At 40.3% G+C, this 25,054-nt stretch overlaps 1 protein-coding gene and 1 long non-coding RNA gene across 7 annotated transcripts; one reads left to right on the forward strand and one right to left on the reverse strand.

Moving 5' to 3' along the window:
- Positions 1-3,514: 3,514 nt before the first annotated feature.
- On the forward strand, positions 3,515-10,456 carry LOC129358259 (uncharacterized). 6 transcript variants are annotated; one of them, XR_008605778.1, is made up of 6 exons: positions 3,515-3,969; positions 4,446-4,701; positions 4,770-4,884; positions 6,489-6,543; positions 6,872-6,925; positions 9,882-10,456. It is a non-coding gene; the product is annotated as an uncharacterized LOC129358259 (long non-coding RNA). The 6 variants fall into 6 exon arrangements; XR_008605779.1 differs by having other exon boundaries at positions 4,446-4,636; XR_008605782.1 differs by having other exon boundaries at positions 4,446-4,490.
- Positions 10,457-12,318: 1,862 nt separating this feature from the next.
- On the reverse strand, positions 12,319-24,840 carry trpc4apa (transient receptor potential cation channel, subfamily C, member 4 associated protein a). Its single transcript, XM_055027163.1, has 18 exons — positions 24,692-24,840; positions 21,505-21,633; positions 21,267-21,383; positions 21,118-21,175; positions 20,959-21,014; positions 20,695-20,823; positions 20,118-20,319; positions 19,845-20,030; positions 19,271-19,413; positions 19,066-19,197; positions 18,890-18,948; positions 18,618-18,803; positions 18,443-18,533; positions 18,193-18,333; positions 17,193-17,304; positions 16,958-17,070; positions 16,642-16,848; positions 12,319-14,448 (listed from the first exon to the last, which is right to left on the reverse strand). Exons 1-18 carry the CDS (start codon positions 24,815-24,817, stop codon positions 14,311-14,313), a joined length of 2,325 nt encoding a protein of 774 aa, XP_054883138.1. The 5' UTR covers positions 24,818-24,840; the 3' UTR covers positions 12,319-14,310.
- Positions 24,841-25,054: the final 214 nt, after the last annotated feature.

The raw sequence follows: 25,054 nt of genomic DNA on the forward strand, positions 1-25,054 counted from the left end.
TCATTATTTTTTACTTTTTTTTTTGCTGAACAAACATTTGACAATAACTTGGTTTGATTTGAAGCACTCGGGCGAAGAGCGAGGCCGTCTCGGGTCCCATCAGGTCGCCTGATGTCTCTGCCTGCATGTCCTGTGACTTTGACTCAGTTCAGCTCTCTTTCTTAGACCTCATTTCCAAATTAAATACACAAACATCGCAGTGGGTGACTGACTGCGTTGAGACCGAAACGGTTTTGAGGAGCAGAGGGAGAGTCAGGAGCGGCCCGGAGCCTTGCGTTCACTCTGCCTTCTGTTTTCTGTGTGTGTGTGTGTGTGTGTGTGTGTGTGTGTGTGTGTGTGTGTGTGTGTGTGTGTGTGTGTGTGTGTGTGTGTGTGTGTTTTCACGGGGCGGGAGCGTCCGTGTTTGTTGACTTATTTAAAGCCAGCAGCTCTGGGGACTTTGGGAACTCGTCTCCTCCTCGCGTGTTATCAACATGCCATTTTTTTTCTTCTTCTGACGGCACACCGAGTGACAGGGTACACAAACCAGCCGCTGCCTCTCTGAAGAGACCCTCGTCCCAGAATAGCTGCCCGGCCCGGCCCGCTCTATCTCACTGATGCCCAAGAAAAGTTGCAGCCATCGCGGCAACACCTCTCCCGCCTGCCAGGGCGACAGATAACGGCGTCAACCGGGATCACACGGCCCTCCGCTCCCTCCCCCACGCCACTCGACCAACTGCTCACACACGACCGCAACGTTTTCCACAAACACAAGCAATGGTTCTTTCTTTTTTTTTTTTTTTAAATCAGTGTGCAAAATGCACGCAAAGCATAAGAGTGAAAAGGAAGAAAATTGACAAAACAAATGAAAATCTAAAAAGTGCGGCACGCACTTGTAGCCCTTCTCTGTTTGATGCCTCTACAGTGGAAGTCATGAACAGCAACTGTGTGTAAATTACTATCAGTAGAAAAGCAGCTGTTCTGTATTTCTGTTGGGGTTTTTTTTGTTGTTGTTTTTTTTTTTAACAAACAGCACAATGAAGACAAATCAGACGAGCTTAGAGAAAATGAAGTGGAGGAGTTTAAAAGGGTTAAAAGCTCATGAAACATCCTAAGTTTCAAACATCTCATGGAGAACCATCATCATCATCATCATCATCATCACAACTTTATTGTAAAAGTTGTTAATAAAGTCTTTGCTGTTTTCTTGAGCTGCTGCAGGAACGCATCGGTCACCTGAATCATTCTAACCCTGCATTTGTCGAGAGACAGGAGAGCAATAAAACCACGAGTCATGACTGTGAGACGAAAATGATCAGGACCGTTTCACTAAATGCCATGTCTGACTTGAAAATATTCACTTCGAAGCTTAAAAATCGGCTCAAGATGAAACCAGAACTGAACTGTTTTGTAAATGTTGTGTTTGTTTTTACTCAGTAGTTTTAAATATGTCAAGTTTTTCTTCTAACCTTTTTTTCTTGCTGAAGAAGAAAACATTCGGCGTCAACGTACTGATGAAATGTTTGTCACCGTGTGGTAACAAACCTTTTTTTTTTCCGGCAGCCATCTTGGGTCCCTGCTAAACAGGAATCCCATCAAAATACCGTGGAAACAGATGAAAGAACGATCAGAAACTACAAGAAGAGGTTTGATGTTATTGTGCAAAAATAAAGAACTGTTAATAAAAGGTGAATTAAAAATACTTTTATGTTCTTCTGAGTGATGTGTCTCTGATTTCCAATCAGAAACAAACTTTGAAATGAGTTTAGATCTAAATCTTCCAGAGCTTTGGAAAGTCTGAGGCTCAACTCTCTGGGATTTATGACTCAGTAAATATTAAGTAAGAACTTAAAACTGATCCTCTCTTCATCAAACCTGCTTGAATCTGAACCATTTTGGGAAAAAAACCCCTGAAAATCCAGTTTTGAAAAGAGACAAAACTGGCTTACAAGTAACTTTTTGTAAGATTTCTTTGCATAAAGTCAATAATTCATTGATATTATCATTAGATTATTTTACTTATGGAACGTGGCAAATATCTTATAATAAGTTAAACAATCTGCCAGTGGAACTAGTGCTTTTTATCGTCAATATTAAGGAATTATGAACTTAAAACTCTTCAATGTTGACAAAAACTTTCTTGTAAGTTTGCTTTGTCTTATTTCAAGTGTAGGACATTTGCACTGGAAGCAAAATGTGGTCCTATAAAGTGGCACCAAATACTGAGGTTTGTCTCACTTTCCATATTTTTTAATTGTAAAGAAAAAAGAAAGAGAAAAATGAAACCGTGCAGCTTCTGTTTGTTACACTTCACAGTTATCCTCTATGTTTGTTGGTCTATCAAAGAACGCTTAAGGTCGTAACGCTGCAACGTTTGGAAGTTCAAGGAATACTTTTGCTCGGTTGGGCGCGTGTGTGCATGTGTGTGTGTGTGTGCATGTGTGTGTGTGTGCATGTGTGTGTGTGAATCTCGTTTGGGACCAACTTACAGAACCAATCAGGAATGCTGGACTCTGGCTTTGTCTATTCTGAGAACCTCTGGTCCTCTTCCCTCCCACTCCAACCCCCCACGCAGCGCTGAAGGTCACAACAAATCACCCAACACACACATTTACGTCGACTATGGACTCAAACGTCACCCACCACTCCATTAAAAGCCAAGTTTCTTCTGATTTATCAATCCAACGTGGCTGTCGTCTTTCTTTCTTTGGCTCTGCTGGACCAAAGCAGAACAAGCATGTTGCGTCACAAGAGGATCGTGGTGATAAATGAGTGGAAACTGGGTGTTTTTGTGGTGTTGGCTTCATCCCGTGGTGATTCCGGAGCCAGCGCTCCGAGCGCCATGTTTCCCTCTATTAATAAAAGCCCGGGTATTTATAGCAGCGCGTTTAATGCCACGCAGCTCCTGAAATAATCTCTCCTAAGGTTGCGGCCGCACAATAGCGCACATCCCTGGCAGATCCTGACATCACTGACCCTCCGCGGCGCGGCGCAGAGGGCAGCGGCTCCTCAGCATCAAAGTCAAAGGACCCCCCGGTGAGCCTCACGTTTGGGTCCCAGAGCGAGCGGAGCCCGAACCGAGCTGCTCTGGGTTCGGACGCGAATCATCGTCTAAAAAATGAGGATGATGCTCCGTCAGAGTGAAGAAGAAGAGAAAAAAGTTCAATTCTCCTCTGCTGAGATGCTCCCAGCACACACACACACACACACACACACACACACACACACACACACACACACACACACACACACACACACACACACACACACACACACACACACTCCCCTCTCAGTGTGTACAGTGCATGAAATATCTGGGATACAAAAATAGCCGGCTTGGGTTTAGCGCTATGACAAAAACGTAGCTTTCCTTTTGTGTCAATTGAGACGGAGGCTCCGCACCAATGGGCTGCGGAGGAGGTGGCATATGCTAATGAGGGACAGATGTCCAATGATCGTGACCTTGAGGAGCGGGCTATAAAGCGGGACACATCTGAGGGAGGTTTCACTGAGTGGCGGCCGTGCTGAGGTCAGCGCGCTGCGTCTTTGACGCTGTGTGGACGCTTTTATTTATATATATATTTTTTTTTTGTTATTGTCGCGCGCGCGCGGAGCGGCCGCACTTTTAAAGAAACTTCAGCAGAATACTCAGCCTTTTTATATTTCTCTTTTAATCTTAGTCCATATATATCTGTATGTATTTTTATAGCACGGTCTCATTTGGTGATGATGGAGATGAACTCTAAAATAAAACCCAAGGCCCGAGCGCAAAGATTTGTTTTCCCACCCAAAGGATTTCCACAAGTCGTCTCCACATGGTCTCTAATGTCGCGCTGTGAGGTGAAGGACTTTGAGGGGTTGAGTGGGTGTGTGGGGTGGGGCTGATGGTGATGGTGAGGGGGGGAAGCCGCGCCGCTTTTACGCACGACTGAAGTGGAGCTGCTGGTGGCGCGCGCCTCCCACGGTGGGCCCCGGACAGGCAAGACCTCGGTAGATTTACAAGGCATGTGTGTGTGTGTGTGTGTGTGTGTGTGTGTGTGTGTGTGTGTGTGTGTGTGTGTGGTCTGAAATGAGCTTTTAGAGATTTGTGAGTTAGAAATGCAAACCCTGAAAGCTGATGACATGCGAAGAGAGATTACAGAGGAGTAGGACAAAATTAGGATTTAAGCCAAAAGAAATCAAACTTCTGCTTGTTTAAAGGCAAAATGTTTTAATTGTGCACACTTATAATATTATTTAAATGTATAGCATATTTCATTTACATAGATTTGCTCATTTTTATGACATATTTGAAGCAGTTTCATTTCATTTCATGATGTTTTTGTGATGTAAAGAACTTTGAACTGCATTGGTGCTGACTTATTTATTGAATCGTGACATTAAATTAGAAAAAAAAAACATTTAAAACATTCAATATGTTTTCTAATGACAGTGGAAAATATAACAACACTGTGCTGTGTTTTTAGGTTGAACACAAGTCTGGGTCCAGAGGAACCAGAGGAACCGACAGGGTGAGCCTGCATCCTGGTCTATCACTCCATCTCTCCTCAGCTCCTCAACTGAGAAAGCTGAATGAGGAACCGAATGGTTCCTCTGCGGCAAACCATTTGGTTCACCGCAGAGGAACTCTAACGCCAAGCAGCTCAAGACGCTCCATGTTAGTGAAAACTCGCCGTTCTGCTTCCATGTTTCCTTCAAAAGCAGGATTAAGCAAAATAAGAGGTCAGGTGTGAGATGGACTCAGGGCGGGGTTACAGGTCAAGCAGGACGATAATCTTGTTCCTTCTCAGGCCTCGGATCTCTGACCTCCCCTGTTGTCGTGGCGAATCCACACAAACTGAACCCGGACTCACTGAGACGGAGCTCCGACCCTTACAGTCGATGTCTGTCAGGGTTTTCTCTTCAGTGAGTACAAACGTACACCTAAGTACCAGGCATAAGCATGGAAACACACACACACACACACACACACACACACACACACACACAGAGAACATGTACATATGGAAACCACAATTACAGCAGCTTCATCCATTTCTGTTTGATTTAGAAAATAAAAAAATAGAAAAACCACAGCTGACCTCATAAAGGCAAATGTTTAACAGGATTTTCTCCTTTTCCCAAGTTTTGTTGAGAGGATCTGCTCTGACACTGTGTGTCAACCAGACCCACCATAACCCAACCAAACAGAATGCACAGAAAATGTAGATTAGAACAATAAATGTTATTTCTAGAATGAGATATTAATATTAATAGTGACTTGATAAAAAAAAACAAACATGGTTTTTGGTAGAACCAGACTGCATCAACATAAATATATCAGTGGAGCCGTGATCCAATGAATGTTTGTCTTTGCACCTTTTCCTTTAAAATAAGTTTCATTCAAACTTTTGGCTAATTTCCACTACATTGAGACCCCCATTGTACTTCTGCCGATCTCGTATTCGGTTTTCATAAAGCCGGTTGTTCTGTCAAAAGGACGCGGCCAGCCAGTTCTGTCCATTACATCATGTGTTTCAGCAGTTTTTTAAATGTTTGAATGTCATTATGTCCTTTAGAAATAATAATCCTTTTATTATCATCCCTCTTTCTGCTTGTATGTTTTTGTTTTTTGTAGTTTTTTGTCATTGTTCATTTTTAAAACACCTGATTTTACAGACCAATATTTTTACATCGAAGCTTTTAATTTGTTCCCTTCCTTTTGTTTTTAATCAGAATTTCTTCAGATTTAATATAATTCTGATTCTCATCTTCATTTTACAGCAAAGCTTAGTAACTAAATTAGAGAACTAATTTGAATCGACTCAATTGGTAATTGTTGGTAGACAGCAGACAAACATAGAAATAATACAATGCAGTTATTATTAAAGTGTTAAAATTGTAAATTTTAATCAAGTAGAGAAGCTTATGAGGACCAGATTAATAGAGCAACAAGACATTTGCTATTCAAAATATATATAAGAAAGAAAATAAAACAAAATATTGTAAAATATAGCATTTTTACCTATCCCTGAAAGGTGGCCATGTTGGGTGTCTATCAACCGAGCAGGTCAAAATGAAGAATAATCACTTTGTCTCAGCTCTCTGTAACCTTCCTATGAAGATGTAGAAAATTATTTTCCCCATAAAATAGAGTTTTCTCATCTGGACAACAGTCGGCGATTCCCCAAGCAAACCCACTTCTGTTGTCAACATTTGAGTTTTTATATTTTATCCTGCATGGACTACCCTCCAAAATCTAGATAAAAAAACTAATGAAAGCACATTTTTCCTTGCCTCCATTGTCCTTTCTTTCTTTTCAAAGAGGATGTGGCAGCCTGGCTTTCTGAAGTTCTTTGTGTAAAATGGACCTAAACAAAACTTTAGGTCCATTTTTTTTCCCTCAAGGCTTCATTCAGGAAATGTAAAAATTGAACCAATTCCAATTATTTTTGCTTTTACAGGAGCCAGACATTTCTGGAGGAATCAAAGGAAGTCAAACTAATCAGTTTCCTCTCACTCTCTCACAGCGTTTGTCCCAAAGACCGGCAGATGGAGGCATTCATTTCCTTTTAGTTTGACAAGGTGAGCCTGATGCGTGTTGTGCTTCAAGTCTTAGATTAATTTTAAATCTTGTCAGTGTTTTTGGGTTAACGGGGATCGTGTGGGCAGCGGTCGGATGGACCCGAGGCAGTTAAGACTTGCAGTGATGTTTAGGGCAATGATCACATGAACATCACTTTAAGTCTGTGCTGGCTCCGCTCCGAAACGTCGAGGATCCCAGTTGGTGGCCGACAAAAATAAGGATCACAATGGAGCATGAAATGATCTTGTTGCAGTTTGTAAAGTTTTTCTTTGTACTCAGCGTGTTTCATTTGTGTTCATTTGCAGTGATTTTTCTTTCTTCTTGCAGAAAGACAACCGGACTCAGCAGTCGTCCTCTCCGGGTGCCCATGACACAGTCAAGGTGAAAGTGTGTGTGTAGCTCAAATTCATACATGTGACATTCCCAACAAATGCAATTATAAAGACTGAAATGTTGACAGAGATCAGACCGTTTCTGGATGAGAACAGTTTCCCTTTTCTTTGAGGACTGAGAAGCCAATTGCAGTTTTGACTGATGCAGATATTTTTTTAATTTAGGGAATAATGAGGGAATTATATCATTACCACAATTCATTCATCGACGTATACGTCTCTATTAATAATACTGATAATAATGATACATTTTAAACTGTACTCAATTTTAATGAATTTAATGAAAAGGGTAAAAATCAGATTTTCTAGGATCTCATTTGCAGATAGTTGATGCATCTCCAATTTACATAAGCAGCAAAATTTGCTAAAACGAGTTTAGTAAATAAATTATCAGTAAGGCATATTAACTATAATAAATGTTAATATTTGTATTAATTAGTTTTTTCAGTGGCAATTTTCAATACTCTTCAGAGAAAAGAAGCTTTGAATCATTTCAGTGTCATTTATTTGCAAAAAAGTTTTAGTTTAATTCTCCCCAGCAAACAAACAAACAATGGACTTAATCTGAGCGTTGTGATTAGAGTAAATAGCATTCTTGCATTTAATTTAGAAGCTAAACGACTGAATCTTGTCATATTTTTTTGTCTGTTTTGTTTTGTTGTCAGAATTATTTCCTCATGGCTTTACAAAGATCTTCAGGGTAACTTGACAGGGACCTTGAGGAGCTCCACAATGCAAATTAAGGCTTAAGAAAAACAACTTATAGCGATGATAGACGTATGTTTTCCATCCCTTTGATTTAAAATCTCTTGGTCGCTGACATTCCCATGCAGAGGAAAGTCCTTGACTCCCTGTCTCCGAGGCGGGACGCCCCCCTGTCTCATTTCGCAGTTGTTTCTCTGAACAGGTTTAATAACACCGCGAAACGCCACGAGCCCTCCGTGACACTCTACACCTTTGCATTCAGTCTCCTGCTGAAGAATGACCGGTATGCAAGGGCAATGTTATCGGCGTGTGTGAGGCGTGTGCTTGCCCTTGTATGGTTACCCGGCGTGCGTGTGGCCCCACTGTTAACAAGACCCCCCTCTGTACCCTCTTGGTCCCATTCACACACGTTACGCTCGCAGGTCTCCGTCCATTCTCTTCCTCTGCTTTTCTAATTTAGACAATGCGGACGGTGTCCTCAGGGCCAGGTGGTGACATGTGTCAAGCAGCAGCTGCTCGGGGCCCTCCCTAAAAATACTAACCCCTCCCTGGATGCCCCGACGGCCCCTTTTGTCCACAGCGCCTGTATTTCTGAGCGGCCACATTGATGGGATGAGTGGTGGGTGACGGAGGATTAAAGCCGCCCGTCCGACAGAGGGCTTTGGTTCCTAAATAACCACAAACTCTCACCTTTGAGGGGTGCGGGGTACAGAGCCATGTTAGAAATGCAATCAGCTCACCACAAACACACACACACACACACACACACACTGTCCAGGCCTCAATGGGAGGTTCTTGACCAATCTTCTTTGGGTTCCTATTTAGGAACTGTGAGAGCCCTTCCATCTGGGACCAACTCAACCTGGCAACCCTGTTTGTTTTCACATAAAACCAGCTATGGGTGTGTGACTTCATATGTAGGATTAGATATGACGGAGCGGGTCGCAGCGGCGCGGGAGCCAAAAATCGGGAACCAAGGAGAAGGCAATAAATAAACAGGGAAGTCCCCGGATAAAAATTTCTCACCCTTTTGCTCCCAGCTTCTTAAACCGAACATGAAGTTACCTTAACGGCCTCATTAGACACTATGAAAGGTTTTCGTTGCAGCCGCGGTCAGACGGTTCCACAAACTCATCATTGGCATGGAATGCATCAAATAGGGGATTTGTTTTTGTTATCAGTTCAAACTTTTGTTGTGAGGGTCAGAACGGTCACTCGCATTTTTAGAGTGTAAAACTAAAAAACTACGTCCCCTGTGACAATGTAATCTGCTCAACAATGCAAAGTGTTAATGAAACATATAAAAGTTGCCAAATTTTTGTCGAGAAGGACTCTAAACCATTGTTGGTCTGAAACATAAAGATGTTGCCAAATGAGCAGACAGGCAGGAAACTTTGACATTTTTGCAGGTCGATTCTTTGTGTTTCTGGGCTGTAAAAATAGAAAAAATAAATGGCCCCCAGGTTGCACTTTGGACAATCCGTGTGCCTTAATTTGTGTCGAGTTCAGGATCATTTCTAAAAGTGTTACTTTTACCTCCTGTTATCTGTTTGAGACGAGTTTTGATCTTCATCCCTTTAGAACGATCATTGGGTTCAGGTTTCCATCAGAAAGCCTTTGATTTTAGGTGGAGTCGAAGAATTTGGAGGCAATTTCTCTCCATTATTCCACCAATCATCCACTGTAAGCTAAAAGGCCAACAGAATAATACCATCGCCACGATACTTGACAATTTGAAAAGGGTCTGTTGTTTGAAAGTCACACATCAAATTATTCTCTGGTCCTTCTTCAGTTGATGTTACATTTTCTGGCCAGTTCATGGTCAGAAAATGAGTCCAGGAACCACCAAGGTTTCTGGACTCATTTCTTTCTTTAACACCCAAAAGAATTTCTTCTGAATTGGAACTTTTTGAAGAAAAACACATAATAATAATAATAATAATAATTATAATAATAATAATAATAATAATAATCACAGAAGTTGCAAGGTGTACTATCAGTCTATCCTGGTAAAATGTCAGTTCAGATGCGTCATTAACATCTCAAAATTTTATGTTTTAGAACAAACTTCCCAGTGACCTCAGTAAATCTCCTTCGACGTTATTACCATTACATCAATGTACTTTTAATTTCAAGCAGGCCTGAAAACTAAAAAAGCTCAAATTCTCTTCTCTTCACTTGATTCTACAAGTTTTATTTAAATCCTCCTTCTGCTCTTATTTTTATGTCCTTATTTTCAGAAATTTGTGGACCTTCTGCTGTGTCTCCAAAGAAAATAAAACCTACACCGCCTGCTGACGACCGCTGCAACTGAGAACGAGCTAATCTCTGTGAAGGAGGAAGGAAGCGGAAAGCCGGAGGACGGTCCTGAGGTCGAGTGGAAAAAGCTGCAGGAGGCGGCAGGTCATCCTGAGAGCAGCAAATCAACGCTAACACCTCAGCAGGAAGCAGCAGGGTCCCATAGAGGACGGCGAGGAGATATCTAGGACAGGAACTGGACGGGTGTGTAGACTTTCATCGATGTGACTGAAAATTTTAATTATTTTGGCTGCTCCGTCTGTAGGCTCCTTTATGGTGAAGCAGAGAGACAGTGTGTTGGCTTTTGAGTCTAAGGATCTGTGCGAGCATTTATTGTATCGTTTATCATTTATCGTGATAGATTTCTGAAGAGAATTTCGATTTATTGTCAGAATAAATTCCAATGAATAATGTTTAAAACCCCCAAAAGACATTATCTGCGCTGTTGCTTTTACGATTATTTGTATTATGAGAGTAGCAAGACATACCAATAAATTTCAACATGTGATTAAACATGGCTAGTGTGTGGTGTTAAGTGCAAATCACTTCTTTATGTGACTGGTGTCCAAACGAAGCATTACAAACAACTTCTAAACTTATTGTCATCACAACAGCACCGCAAAATATTGTGGCAAAACTTTAAGTCCATATCGCTGTAGCTCAGCATATGCTAAGTTTAAAGCTAATCGGAGCTTGGCTTTAGTTACAGGATTTGGTTTAGGCTCTCGTGGCCGGGACTCGAACCGGAAGCTGAACTTGTGAAGGCCACGTCATAAGACCTGCTCTCACGGCTCGCGCGCTCCATCCCTCTGCCCAAATTAAGACAAACATATAGATTCTTGTTCGCCCTCCAACGAAAAACAAGAGAAGAAAAAAACAAACAAACTAGCAAGCAAATAAAAGAACAGAAAGCGAAAAATAAATCACTAAAAACCAGCAATTCCAGTGTGAGGGCTAGCTATCCCTGTCTTTAGCTAGCCCTGTCATTAGCTATCCCTGTCATTAGCTTGCCCTGCTAACGCCAGGGCTAGCTAAAGACAGGGCTAGCTTCCTGTCTGCGCAGAGCAGCCAGCTCGGTAAACCGTCTACAACCAACTCGGCTCATGACGCTTCAGAATGGAACTGAATGACCTTTGGAGGAATCTATTAAAATTAGCCAGCGGGCTTAGAACAAGGCCTAAATTTAGACGAGCCCTGGATTTAATCCTCTGTTGAAAACAAACTCGCACGGTGCTGCCGTCTCATGTGATGTCTCCTGTGGTCCCGGGTGACCGTGTACTCCGCTGCTAACAAACATGTCCGCCTGGCGGAGCTCAGTTTGTCCAGTGATGCAAGGCCTCGGCCAGGCATTTCATCGCCGCAGACACACCCAAATTCAGACTGGAAAGCCACCGACGAGGAGGCTTTTCAGGGAGCAGACCAGTAAACAAATGCTGAGGCTGAGTTTGTATCTCAAGGAATGTCTAATAATTTCTAAAGTTCCCCTTAAGGCAGAGACAGAAGAGAGAGACAACAGAAGAGGCTTAAAACTCAGATGAAAGATGGACTTGAAGCTTCCTCCAAGATTGTGAGCGAAGAAGAGCTTCATCACATTGGCCAACCATTGCTTTCTGCAATCAGCAGGAGCTCGACATTAAACCAAAGAGTTAATAGGAGTTGAACAGCCCTAACTCAAAAAATAAATAAATCAATAATACCTGAACCCCGGATCCAAAATGAAGCTCAGGAAGTCCGAACCACCTCTTCCGGTCAGTCATAATGGGCAGCAGTCAGCTCCCCGACTCCAACGTCTCTCTGGTCGGCTTTTCATTGCGGGACATTTGCAAAGTTAAAAAACAATCATTTGTTTTATTTAGCCTGTCAAAAAAATATATATCCAAATTTCCCAAAGTCATGTTTTCACCTTTATTCATACAAAATATGTAATTTACCAGCTAAATATTCAGTTTACAAAATAAATATTTGGCTTTCAAATTAAATACTTAGAAAGCCAAATATTTAGTTCTCAAACAAATTGGAGCCAAATGTTTACTTTGAAGATAAATATTTTGTTCCAAAATAAGCATTTATTTTTGCTAATTATTTTGTTCCAAACTAAATATTTAATTTGAAAGCTAAATATTTAATTTACAAACTAAATCATCAGCTTGCTAACAGTGAAATATCACTGAAAAATGGAACACCCATGTTTTCCCCCTCCGACAGGCTAAATAAGGCACATTTAATTTATTGCTGTTCATATTTGACTGTGTAACTTGACAAAAGGCACCACACAGCTTTCTAGCGATGCGGCCTTGTATATTTAAAAAGAAACGGCAAAAAGCAAATGAGGTGGATTAGTACTTGGTGCTTCTCAAAAACCGATGGAGTCATCCAACCTGCTGTCCGGTCGGCTTTAATGAAAATCACTAAACGGTAGAGTAGAAGGAAAACTGCATGTTTTCCAAAAGTTCTACAAATGATGATCTCAAAAGTGAAAAAAAAGCACATGCCCTTTACTTTGACATTGAAAACATAAAATCCACTGCAATAAAATCACCTGATTAGCAAACTCCAGTTTAATCTACGCATTAATCCCGCTGTCCTGTGAAGGCCTCAGAAAACAAACGGCATCATAAAGATCAAGAAACAGAGCAGACAGGTCGGGGAGGAAGGTGTGAAGAAACCTAAAACAGTTTTTAAAAGATCCAAAGCTTCAGACGTCACACTGAACTTTGTTTAATCCGTCTTCAGAAAGTGAAGACGGCAAATGGAAACAGAGAAAAGGTAAGGCAGGAGTGTAAAAACATTTTGCCATGTGGGGCCAAATTTATTCGTTCGACAAGAAAATCAAGCAAATTAATGACGAAATGATTTTGCAGATTTATCAAACAAATGGTGTCCAGTTTTCAAATTCTTTTGGGCTTTGTCGAACAAATTTATTTGCTGTCATAAAAACAGAATCTGAGTCACTTTCTTTCAAAACGCTTTCTATATTAGAGCTAGTAAATTAGATAAAAGCTCATTTGGGTGCAGCAACGTCAGCTCTGCAGCGAAAGCCTCTGGATGGACTTGGTTCTTCTTATTAGAGACGTTTAGTCGTAAAAATACGACAACTTTGAGTTGCACTCAACATTCTCCAACACAAGGAAATTACGTCAGCAATAGTTTGACCCAGTTTCAAAATAACGATTGGAAATGAATCTGGACTCCTGCTGTCCAGAACCAACCGATTCTGAGTTTCAAAACCAGGTAGAGGAACCTGAAGGAAGAGTCTGCTCTGAATACTAGCACCTGCATAGTTTATTCTCTTTCTAAAGCATCTCTCACAACATTGAAAGAATTTGTTAGAGAATGGGAACACTTTAATGAACAAATGAGTTAATATATATATATATTAAACAATAAAAACAATTAACCTGTGCAATGTTTTATTCTACAGTTTATCCAGAATTAAAAGCCATCGATCAAAACAAAAAATAAACCTCAAAAAGAAAAAAAAAAAAAAAAAAAAAGAGAAAAGAATAAAAATAAAGTAATCATGAGTCCCTGGGTGAAGCTTCTGAAGCCACGAACAGAATGAGTTTTTTCTTAAGCAAGACGAATCCTTTAAGATATGAGAACCGGGCCGTCTTGCTGATTAAGTGGGCCGAGTAGAGCCAGAAAGCACCAACCAAAGATAGCCACGTAGTAAAACAGAGCCAGAGAACAGGAAGATGAGAAGTCCCCCCTACCCACCCTGCAAACGCTCAACCATTAGCATTTTGTTCACCTCGGGCGAGGCAGCGGTGAAGCAGCGGTGAGGCATGGAGTCGACAGAGTTAGTCAAAGTAGTGACAGAGTGAGGCTGGTGACGACACGCTACCGTCCTGCACACGTGGGCTCAATCTGTGCCCAGTTTCTAAATCAAGTCCATGTGAAAAGAAACTGGTTGCTTTTTTGTTGTTGTTTTTTTTCTTTTTACATATAATTTGTTCATTCACACTTTTCCATAGAATTCTGTATAGGCTATATAAAAGGCTCTATCTGAATTTCACATAAAGCAAACAACCAATGCGGGTGTCGTTTTTCCAAAGTCTATTATTGTCTATTAGACCGCTGGGAAAAGGGGGCCTGTAGCTTTAAGTTCTCCTTTCAAAGAAACAAAAAAAAAAAAAACAAAAAAAAAAAAAAAAAAAAAAGAAGCATTTTAACTTTGTGAAAAGATGACAGTCAGTCGAACTCCATTATCCGCTCTCAACTGTGATGACGGCCTCCATGCGAAGGTACGGACAGCAGACGGGTGAGTCTTTAGATCCTGAACGCAGTCACAAAAACACCTGGAGGGGTCGGATCAGAGGAGTCTGAGCCACAGGTCGCCTCCGAGCCCCAGCGCCTCCGCCCGCCGGAGGGTCAATCTTCCAGCAGGTCTCTGTCCAGATCCATGAAGGGCTCGTCAATGTAACTCACAATGGCACAGCGAGAAGTTCTGTCAGAGCCCAGAAGTACTGACACCGTCTCCTTCCAGTAGCTGAACGGGATGCAGGAGCTCTGAGGGGGGAGGAATCCAGGAATATTTACTTCTGTTTGTTCTAAATAGGGAGATCATTTTGTTGATCTGGAATGGTTAAAAGTAAATTAGCTGCTGCTAAACATCAATCTGACGTTTATGCCAAATAGTGTTACTCTGAAAGGGTCACTGATCATTTTCTGCCACTTGGGGGCAGCAGTGTCATAGAAAAGTCCACAAGAGATTAAGATTATTTTTTGATTATTATTATTATTATAGAAACATCTATAAAAGTAAATAAATAGCACCTTTCAATTTTTACATCCAGCTCATCCTGGTAAAATTAGTATTTGGTCACAATCCTGTAATTACTTTGACGTTTTCAAACGTCAAAGTAATTACAGGATTGTTTTGACGTTGTGCTACATGTACTGATCATTTAGTACAATTTTTATTCACCATCATGTTTCAAAAGAAAAATTACCCAAGTTGACTTGCATTTTCAGTGAAATCATCAACAAGTCAGATCAAAACAGAGAGAAAATGGAACCAAAGACATCAGCAAAACCTGACTATCAGATTGCAGGCGTGCATACAGAGTCAGATCTATTTTTAGAAATGTGTAGTTGTACTGAAGAAACTACTGATGGAACTAAATATTTGTCACTGGAGAGAAAAGCGATATTGTAGAGTTCGGGATGTCAGTGAGGAGTGAATGAACACATCATGCAGTGTGTTAATTTACTGCAACTTAGTTTTGTGTTGAAATAAAAGATGTTATTTAAAGCCACCGAGTTTGTAACTATATGAATGGCATTACAGTCTAACTAAAGTAGAACAAGTAAAGAAAAAAGAAAAAAAAATTACACATATTTGGACAAAACATTTGTTAGCCTTAACCATCAGGCGATGTTAGCCCACACAAAGATCTGACTTGTGAATGAGTTTCTTATGTCTTAAATTATTGCCACTAATGTCATTCTCTCTTTTCAACCTAAAGGACCCAATTTTATTTTGTTCAAATGTATGGAGAATTTTTTTTAGCCAACTATAAAAAGGAAAATGATTACCACTATTTACAAGTGACGGCACTTGTAAATAGAAAAAGAACATGTTCTGTTTGCCAATTTAGTCTAAGTTTAGATTTATGAATTCAGTGTTGCAACCAACATTAAACTTTTTAATGTTTACTGTTTTTCAGTATCTGGCTGCTGACAGGCTGCCAGATCAACCGAATTGTGTAAAATTGCACTAAAATTTTCCCTTTCAGTTTGTGGTTAAAATCTGCTTATGAAGTCACTTGAACTTGTTTCTAACAATCAAACCTAAATCTGCTACGTCAGAAAATCAAAAATAATAACTCGTCATAAACCTGACTAATTATAATTCCACTGATGATCTTCTGGTGTGACAGTAGGAGAATTTGTTGAGTCACTATAACTAAAGTTTCTGGACGATTAATCATCTCAGGAGTTATTGTCATAAATGATAATATTGCTTTGAGATAATTTGCCAGTAAAATGTTGATAATAATGCAAAAATACATTCTGAAAGATCAATGAACTTAAATTCTAATTAACATTTAACACTGGAAGACATTTTAAATGTCCAAAATAAATCAACAAAAGAAACAACTTACGAAATAAAATTATCCTCCAAAAAAAGGTTTAGTTGAGACCAAAATTCAGACTGAACACTTTTATCATCCATTTTTTGATAGAAAATTATAAATCATAAAAATGGAAATTATTAAGTTTGTTTTAATTTATTGTACAATTAATTGTTTTATTGATTATTGTGCCAGGTTGTATTGTGTTCTGTTTGTGTGCTCGTGTTTGTAGATTTGTCGATCCAAGCAAGCCTGTTAGAAAGCAACTTTTCAGACTGACTGTTGCACAACTGGTCTGTTTGAGCACTTTGGGCTGATTTATCAAACAGCTGGAAACCACAGGAAGCTCTCAATGAGTAAAAGTACGAGCATCAGGTTAGTTTGCTTAAACTGGAAAACTGAACCAGAGTTTCCACTGACTCCATAAACTCCTTTTTTCTTGCTGCGTTAAGCTTTTGGTTTAGACTGTTGGTAGATTTTAACCAACAAGCTTGCATTTAAATTTCAGAATTATTTTGAATGCTTGACAAAAAAGCAAACAAAAAAAAAAAGTGATCTTGATGCGACATGGAAAAAAGTACATTTTCGCCAATAACTCCTGGTTTAACTGTGTTCAGGGACTCACGTTCTCCAGACATGTGCTATCCTTGTCCTTGTTGAGGTAGTGGCGTTGCCAGAAGCGCAGCAGGTTGTGGAAGTTGTTCAGCAGGCACCCGGGGTATTTCTCCGTGTACTCCTTCTCCCGCAGGGCGTTGAGATAGAAGGGCAGCTTCGCCTTTCGTCTGGCCAACATCAAGATCACCAAGCTGGTATTTAAACAGCTCACATTCTCCTGCAGAAAGAAAGAGAGGCGAGGTGGGGGAGGAGGGGTCACTTGACTCGGCGTCCAGCAGGTTCGCCTGTTTCTGTACGCGCTCACCGCAGTGAAAGCAAACCCTCACCTGTGTAAGCGTTTGTACGTTGATGATGTTGATGAGTCGGAAGAGGAAGGACAATCTGTTTTCAACTCTGGCCACGTAGGACAGCAGGCAGCAATCAGACAGCACCTCCATAACTGACAAGGACAGAAAAAGCATAGATTTTTTTTTTAATACTCAAATAAAACTACTAACTATTTTATATTACAGAATCATACCAGGGTGGAAAAATGTGGCCTTCCTTAAAGACTTGTTTTACCTTTGACATCTTCGGTCTGGCTTTCAAAGCGGTCCAGTGAGAGGACGATGCAGCGCACCAGCATGTTGGAGTCCACCAAGGAGCTGTTGATCTGAGTCAGGAAGGCCTGAAACTAAAGCAGTTTGAGGATCAATCAGCTATGACGTCATATTTACTGATCAGTCACAACGAAGCAGAAGACTGGCACTAAAACGTAAAGAGAGTAAAAGTACTGCAGCTTTAGCTGTGATATTTTGTTGGGTAGAAACAACAAACAGAAATTTCTTTATTAAAACCAAACAAGTCAATTTCTTATTAAATTTAAGCACTAAATGCTAAATCAACAGCTACAGTGGCCATGCAATTTCTGTACAGATAAAATGGTTTCTACTGCATATTTTCCTGAATTATGTTTACGCCTTGCTGATTCCAAATTTAACCTAAATTGTACCAACAACCACAATAAAGAGATACACTTCATTTTTCTTTTAGTGTTTATTATTCAACACAAATTACTAAAAATTATTCTGTGAAGCGCTTCAAAATGTGTCTATTTAAAATATTTCTGTAAAAAGACAAAAGAATCCAAATATGTAGAACTTCATTTATTAAGACTATTTAGTAAAATACTGACGGTGCAACAATATAATGTTCCGATCACAAATGCACTCAGACATGCATGGTAGTCAATTTTTTGTGGGTTTTGATAGGACTTGTTGATGATTTAGTGATAAGAAGTTTTCTTTGCGGCTTCAGTTGATTTGCTAAAGATAAAAAGTAAAAAGAAAAACTCACTCTACTTCTTCAGAAACAAAGTTTTGTTCTTGAATTTTTTTTTTGTAGGGTAAATGTTACACAAATGTACCAAGCTCTCTCCCTCAAAACAGTCGGCCACATCGGAGAGAGTGAGCGACAGTCTCTCTGCTACTATAGAGACCGATCAACAGATGGTGTCACACTCTTTGTACTCTTTTGGATCATGCGTATGTTCTAACATTTTCATATCGGAGCGTTATCAAACCTTCTCTGGTGTGTTGACATATTTGTTGAACCTTTTAAAAGCGTCGATGTTGAACTTCATGAGCTCCCCCAGCAGATCAAAGTAGCTCTGAAGGACGTCTCGAGACGTACAGCCGCTGTCTATGATGCAGAGCAGGATGTGCTGATGGAGAATCGAAGCACAAAATGAGCAGCGACTCAAGTAGAAAAATCACTTTGTTTTTTTTGTCGTTTTTTTTTTACATGAATGTTGCAGGACAAACGTGTTGTACCTCTAGGAGCCCTCGCTTTAGGAGGAACATTTGGTCTGCGTAAGATGTTGCTCCTCTTAGAAAACTTTCCACTGCCCTTGCCTGCCAGAACCTAAACAAACAGGAAAAACAACACGGTTTAGTTCAACATGCTTTCTGGATTAGAATTACAGTGACAATAATATATAATCTGAACCTGAAGGATGAGTCGGGAGGTTCCCTCTTCATGACGGTGAGGAGGCGCGTGAGGAGACCCTTCTTTCCGTCACAAACTAAGCTTCTGTCTGTGTTGACTAGAGCTTCCACCTCTGGGATGTTAGCCTTCATGGAGATGGCACTCAGTTCGTTCAGCTCCTGGTTGTTGAGCAAGAGGTACTTGTTCCTGAAAGACGGACAGCAGAGTCTAAAAAACAAGACACCAAAACGCTAAAGATCAGCACAAAAGCAGGTGAATTTCAGGACACGTACTCATGGTGATCGCTGAAACTCTGGAGTAGCCGCAGGAACTGGATTTTAAAGGATATCTCCTGCAAAGTAACAAGGAACAGGTTTTTTTTTTTTTTTTTTGGACAGATGATATAAATGTTCACATTCTTTGAAGATTTTCACTTCTCAGTGAAAGCAGAAGGTGAAGAGGTTCATACTGGGCTGCAGTCGCAGTTCTCATTCTGGCCGTGCACCACGTGATTGGACGCGGTGTATTTCCTCCAAATGAGCTTGTCGAAGAGGTTGTTGAGCCCCGGGATGAGACGGAAATCGGCCAGCATCTTGTGAACCTACAAAAACGATGAGGAGGAATGAGACGAGGCTCGGCCTCGACACGTTTGACCCCGGACGGCGGGGCGGTACCTGGTTCCTCTGTCGGCCCATCAGCAGGACGCAGAGCACGTACAGAACCTCCACCTTGTACATGATCTCATGGACGGTCTTCATGGACTGGGGCAGCCTGTGTCTCAGAGGGCTGGTGGCCAGAGGACTCTCGTCTGATGACTCTGAAGAGGAAACGAGTTGAAATTCAGACCATCTGAGAGTCTGTACAGTAGAAAAAAACCGTCACAGTGAGAGGGACACTTTCTACAGAATATAGTGAAAGTGGATATGATATGTTAAACCTGCAGTGATATGAAGTGATGCCAATAATGTCATTATCTGGCTAACCCAAGTTCTTGTTTGTTTGTTTTTTTATTTAGGAGGTAGGAGGTTGGGATGGGGATTTTTTTTTTGAAAATATGAAAATATCAATAAAGCTTTAAAAAAAGTGTAACTTTGACCACAAATTTTTGAAAAAGGTGCCACAAAATTAGTAATAATCACAAGAAAAACATTAGAGGGATTGAACTGAAGCTGTTAAACAAAATAGTAAATGGGGTATAAAAAAAAAATTTTAAAAATCCAGATTTCCCCAAAATGTCCAAAATCTGACCTGTGCTGCTCTGCTCAGCCTCTTCAGTGGCCATCTGCATGAGCGCGTCGAGCACCAGAGCGTTGTCCAGCCAGGTGTACCAGTCCTCCAGCTCCTGCAGGAAGTTTGCTCCTGTGGCTTCAGACACTTTTCTAGTGGCTAACTTACACAGCCGCTCAATGAAGCCTGGGATGTTCAGTAGAGTCACTGTGAAATGAACACAGAGATCAGGAACCAATCAGGCTTTTTTTTCCCCCAGACCAATCTGATATCTATACATAAAACCCATCCTACCCTGGTTGACCTCGGCGCGGGACGGGCTGGCGTTGCGCTTCTGTTGAGCGTTTTTGGCCAGTAGAGTGTGCTTGTCGTCGTTCCCTATATCTGGCTCTGAGATGGTGACGGACAGGATGCGGCAGAAGTTGGCCAGCTGCTGCTGGTCGAAGCTTTGGACCAGACCTGAGAGGTTGGGGATTCCTTCCAACTGGATCATCTCCTTCAAGACGCAAGCAGACGTGTTCCCGTCAAATTCACAGGGAGTGCATTCCACTGGATAACATCCCACATTTACTGACAGAGATCAGGCTGAGGAGATCAACATCTGGTTTTTACTGATTCATCGTTTTGATCCACTGAACCAAAGACTAGCTACCAGAAACCATCATGGAGGACATTTTCATTGCTTCAATAAGGCCAACGATTTAGTGTTACAGCATTCGATTATTACGCAAGCTGACCAATGATCGTTCTGGTTTCATTCTAACAGTACAAAGACACAACTAAAAAGATTCAATAAAACTATCCTCAGCCCTGGTGCTTCCAGAGTCCCATGAACCAAAATCTACAGGTTCAACCTGAGAGCACTGCTCACCTTTTTCACTCCAAGAATGTCTTCAATGAGCGTCGCCGTCTGCAGGAACGTCTTTTTGTTCGTCATCAGAGTGAAGAGAAACAGAACAAAATCGTCCCTGGCTGCCAGGCTCTTTGTCACTCCCTCCGTCTGCAGTCAGAAACGAAACAACTTCACTGCAAATGACTTGTCAGAAACAAAATATTCTTTAAAAGAAACAGCATGAAAGCTTGAAAGCACCTCTCCTTTTATCTTGCATTAAAAAAAAATTAATTGAAAACTTACACATATGCAACAGTTGTAGAGAACACTAAGGCAGTCTTTGACCAGCTCATCGTTCACTGTAGAAATAAAGGAACAGACGTTAGCAGGGGTTTAATTAATATATTCTACTATATTCAGTAGAAATGAGAAAGATGACATTTTGATATTTTTCTTACTCACTTTTGGGTTTCTTCTTCTGCATAGTTAGTGTGGGTCTCATTAAGATTTCCACAAGCAGCTGCCAAAGAAACAGAACATCAGGAAGTCAGAAATAAATTACAGCTTTCATTTAAAAATAAAAAATAAATTGAAGAAATTCTCAAACGTACATCGACTCCACCGAACAGATCAAAGGTGTAGGTGTTGGGGAAGGTGGATTCCTGAGCGGTCTTCCTGTCTTCTGTGACGAAAGACATGGCCTCCATCGAGAGCTGTGATGATAAGCTCTAGAAAAGAAACGAAAAAGAAAAGGCTAATTAGCATAAAATCTCTAATAACCAGACTGGGAATCACTGAAAAGGCTGCAACTCCACTGTGACAGTGATCCTAGAGAGCGATGCTGCATACCTTCAGATAGCCATGAGCCTGGGAGAGGTCGCTGTTGGGGTCGCTGCTCTCGTGGAGCTTCTGGAGCAGGTCAGGGATGCCATGCCACTTAGCAGGTTTATCTCTCTCCTGAAGCAAGCCTCCAGGGAGCTGCAACATACCAGAGAGGCTGGTCAATAAAACACATGCAGACCCACACAAACAAAACATTGCAAAACAAATGACATGCTGCAGTCATGCGATTCAAATTGTGTATAAAGTATGTGAGCGAGCACTAAGAATAAAGACTTCACTGTACATGTGACAGCTGAAGCAGAGAAAACGAAGGGGAAAATCTAAATCCTGGAAAAGTATCTGACACAGTTTGATATTTGTCTGCCATGTGGTACCAAGTGTGTGTTGCATTTAATGACATTTCCAGCATAAAACTGGCTGCTTGTTTCGGGATGCATCACTTTGAACTGGGGGATTTATCATTGTCATAGTATATTTTGGTTATTGATAAATAAAATTTTAAAAAAAGAACAAGACTGACAACATGATCTGAAATGTTATTTTGCTTTTTTTTCCTCCACTGTTACACATAAACTTCAATAAATATAAATATGATATATACCTAAAAAAATACTAAATAATAATAAAAGAACGTAATACTAAACAACCTGATTTAGACCACGGAAAGTTGTAAAAACTTAATCAGGAAATAATCACATTCATTACTTTTTTGAAGGGACGAGACACTGAAAGTAAATCTTCTGGGTTCAAGAACCGGATATCTTTGTAAGCAGCTGTGAGAGAGCTCCAGGTTTTTCTGTTACCGTTTTAATCTGGAATCTGCATCCGTTTACCTGTTGACTTTTACAAACTTTATACACACCGAGGTCAGGACCAGCGTGAACAGTCGGAAGCAGCCGATCACTTGTATGTAAATTGTAAATTCAGTTTGAATTTTGTCAGAGCTCACAAAGGATTTACACCAAAATCTGGAAACAAATACTGAAAGCTCTTCATGCTGGAGATCATTTTTGGACAGCAGGACTTTTCTTCAGCCAAATTAGTATTTTGTCTCAACGTGGCCACTTGTCCTTATTGTGCACGTTTACCAACTCGGTTAAAAACTGCATCTAAGAATCTCCCTTAAATATCAACTTTGTTTTGACCTGTTCACAGCAACAATAAAAACTGAAACTACCCTCTACAAATCCATCTGTGGGCATTCACCCAAACCCAACGAATAAACACTCGTGCTGATATGACGTAAACAGCATTGAAATGCGCATCATCAAAACCACAATCATCATATGTTTTTATGACTGATAGGTTTCCACGCCAACAAACAAATATAAAAAAAGCAGCTAAATATTAGGGTCATATGTTTTAATGCACAAATGTACACAACATATTTTATTCAGAAAGATAAATTCCTTCAATTAAGCACTAAATAAAGCAGTTTATTGATTACATTACTGACACAAAAATGAAAAGGAACCTTTACCATTGTGTTCAAAATGTGAGTCTTTCAGTTCAATAAAGAATTAAGAAGTTTGATTTATTGTTTTATTGAAATAATAGCTATTCATTATTTATGGTATTCTGGTCTGAAATATCAGCCTCTCCCCTTTGTTTTTCCTCCCCACTTTTTTTCATTGGTACAAGATTGCAATTAATTTGTAATTATTGTGAAAGGGGCAGGTTTTTATAAGGTTTTTCTTCTTCCATCTCCTTTTCACTCATGTAGATGAATTGTTACAAGACAATGTTTTTGTACATTGGTGATGGAATGTGTTTCGTTGAGTGAATAAACCAACTGATTTATGTATTAGTATTTGACATCTAAGATGTCGCACAGTTCAAATTTTGTATTTTAAGTGCAACTAAATCCCAAATAAAATGTTCATTGCTGATAAACTGAATGTATTATTTAGAGTTCTAGCTTTATTTTTCAAAAATTTACATTTTGTGTAATTTGTTTAGCTCTGCTGTATTCTACATATACATAACAAGATGCCCTTGTGCCAACTCCCCCTGCTGACTGCTTCCAGAGTAATGCAGACATTTCCTGACTGCAAAATCGGGGGTAAAACTGAATTTCCTGATCCTACCTGTTTTCATTCCCTAACACAGCCACAGCTGTTCATTACAAAACCCTCCACCATGATGTAGCTTTATGCTTATGTTTTGTAGAATATGAAATGATTAAAAACCCATCCCTGAAATCTTGCAAAGATTCATGTTTGATGTATTTAGAATAAATATTTCATAGTTTTACAGTTTCAGAAATCACTGTAGAGTCAACAAATCGAGCCAAGGAGTCCATAATGACATTTTTAAGAGATGATGCAAATATCTCACAGGATACTTCTTACATTTATTACTATATTCGGTAGAAACCTTTTCGTAATTTTAATACAGATCTATGTTTCTTATAGATTTGTTGCATCTAATTAGCTCCTAGTTCAGTTCTGACAGTTGAGAGGCTAACGCAGTTACCAGGAACCGAAACCGTTCGTGCTAACCAACTCAACACATGAACTCTTCAAAGTAAACGATGTCTAGTAAATTTATGTCAACTCGTGAAAAGCAAAATAAGCGTGTCGACCTTCCCAGGCAGCTGCTCTTCCCTATCCATTTATGGAAACGGTCGTTATTGTGGTTGCTGCGTGGTTACGTAATCACCTGAGCTGTTGAACTGCCTTAGCTAACTAGCTGTCGTTAGCCCCGTTGGCTAACATTAGCAGCTATAACTCCCGTCAGCAACGAATTTAAAATTACATATTAAATAAATAAAGCGGAGCTTTTTACCAACAGTTGTATATTGCAGTACAAAACAAGGGTTGATCTACACAGCTTGACTTATTAGACGATATCGCACTAATGGAGCCCTAGATGCTAAGCTAACATGGAGCTAACAACAAAAGATGCATTTCATGCGGAGCTTTTCCATTTGCACTGGTATGAATTTTTGCCCAACTACAAGTGATAAAATGCCATTCCAATGCAAGTCGTACATATTATTTTTGCCTCTAAATATACTCTGAAATGTTCTGCCTAATTGGCAAAATACACTCGGACAGGGACGGGAGCCTCCCCAGCTAACTCTCCGGGATAACGTCTTCATTTTCAGGCTTGACTCCAAGCGCAAGTCCCCGGTCTCACTCGTCTAACTTTCGAACACGTTCACAATTGACACAGGCGTCGTTCCTCTCACCTGTGTTCCTCGGCTGAAACCTTTCCCGGTTATTTTACCAGACGTTAACTTCGTGACTATGTTGCTGTTACAATTTCTTCGTTTTCTTCCACTACTAGAGAACTCAGACCCCAGAAGCGTCGCCATTATTTCTTCTTCCTGAACCCAACTGTTTGGACAGGAAGTGGAAAGCTTTAACAAAATCGAAAAACGACGAGTGGCGCGCCATCTGGTGGTAGCGAAATCGACACTGCACGTTTAGTTTCACGTCAGTGTATTTCCGTCACAGCATTTGATTTGTTCAGTAAAGCGCTAATTCAATTAAATTCTTAAATGCTTTATTAATTCCATAGTGAACATAAAAATGAAAATTAGTTTATATCA

This window comes from Poeciliopsis prolifica, unplaced genomic scaffold (genome assembly GCF_027474105.1).
Source record: "Poeciliopsis prolifica strain line A6 unplaced genomic scaffold, Auburn_PproV2 SCAFFOLD003, whole genome shotgun sequence".
Taxonomy (NCBI): domain Eukaryota; kingdom Metazoa; phylum Chordata; class Actinopteri; order Cyprinodontiformes; family Poeciliidae; genus Poeciliopsis; species Poeciliopsis prolifica.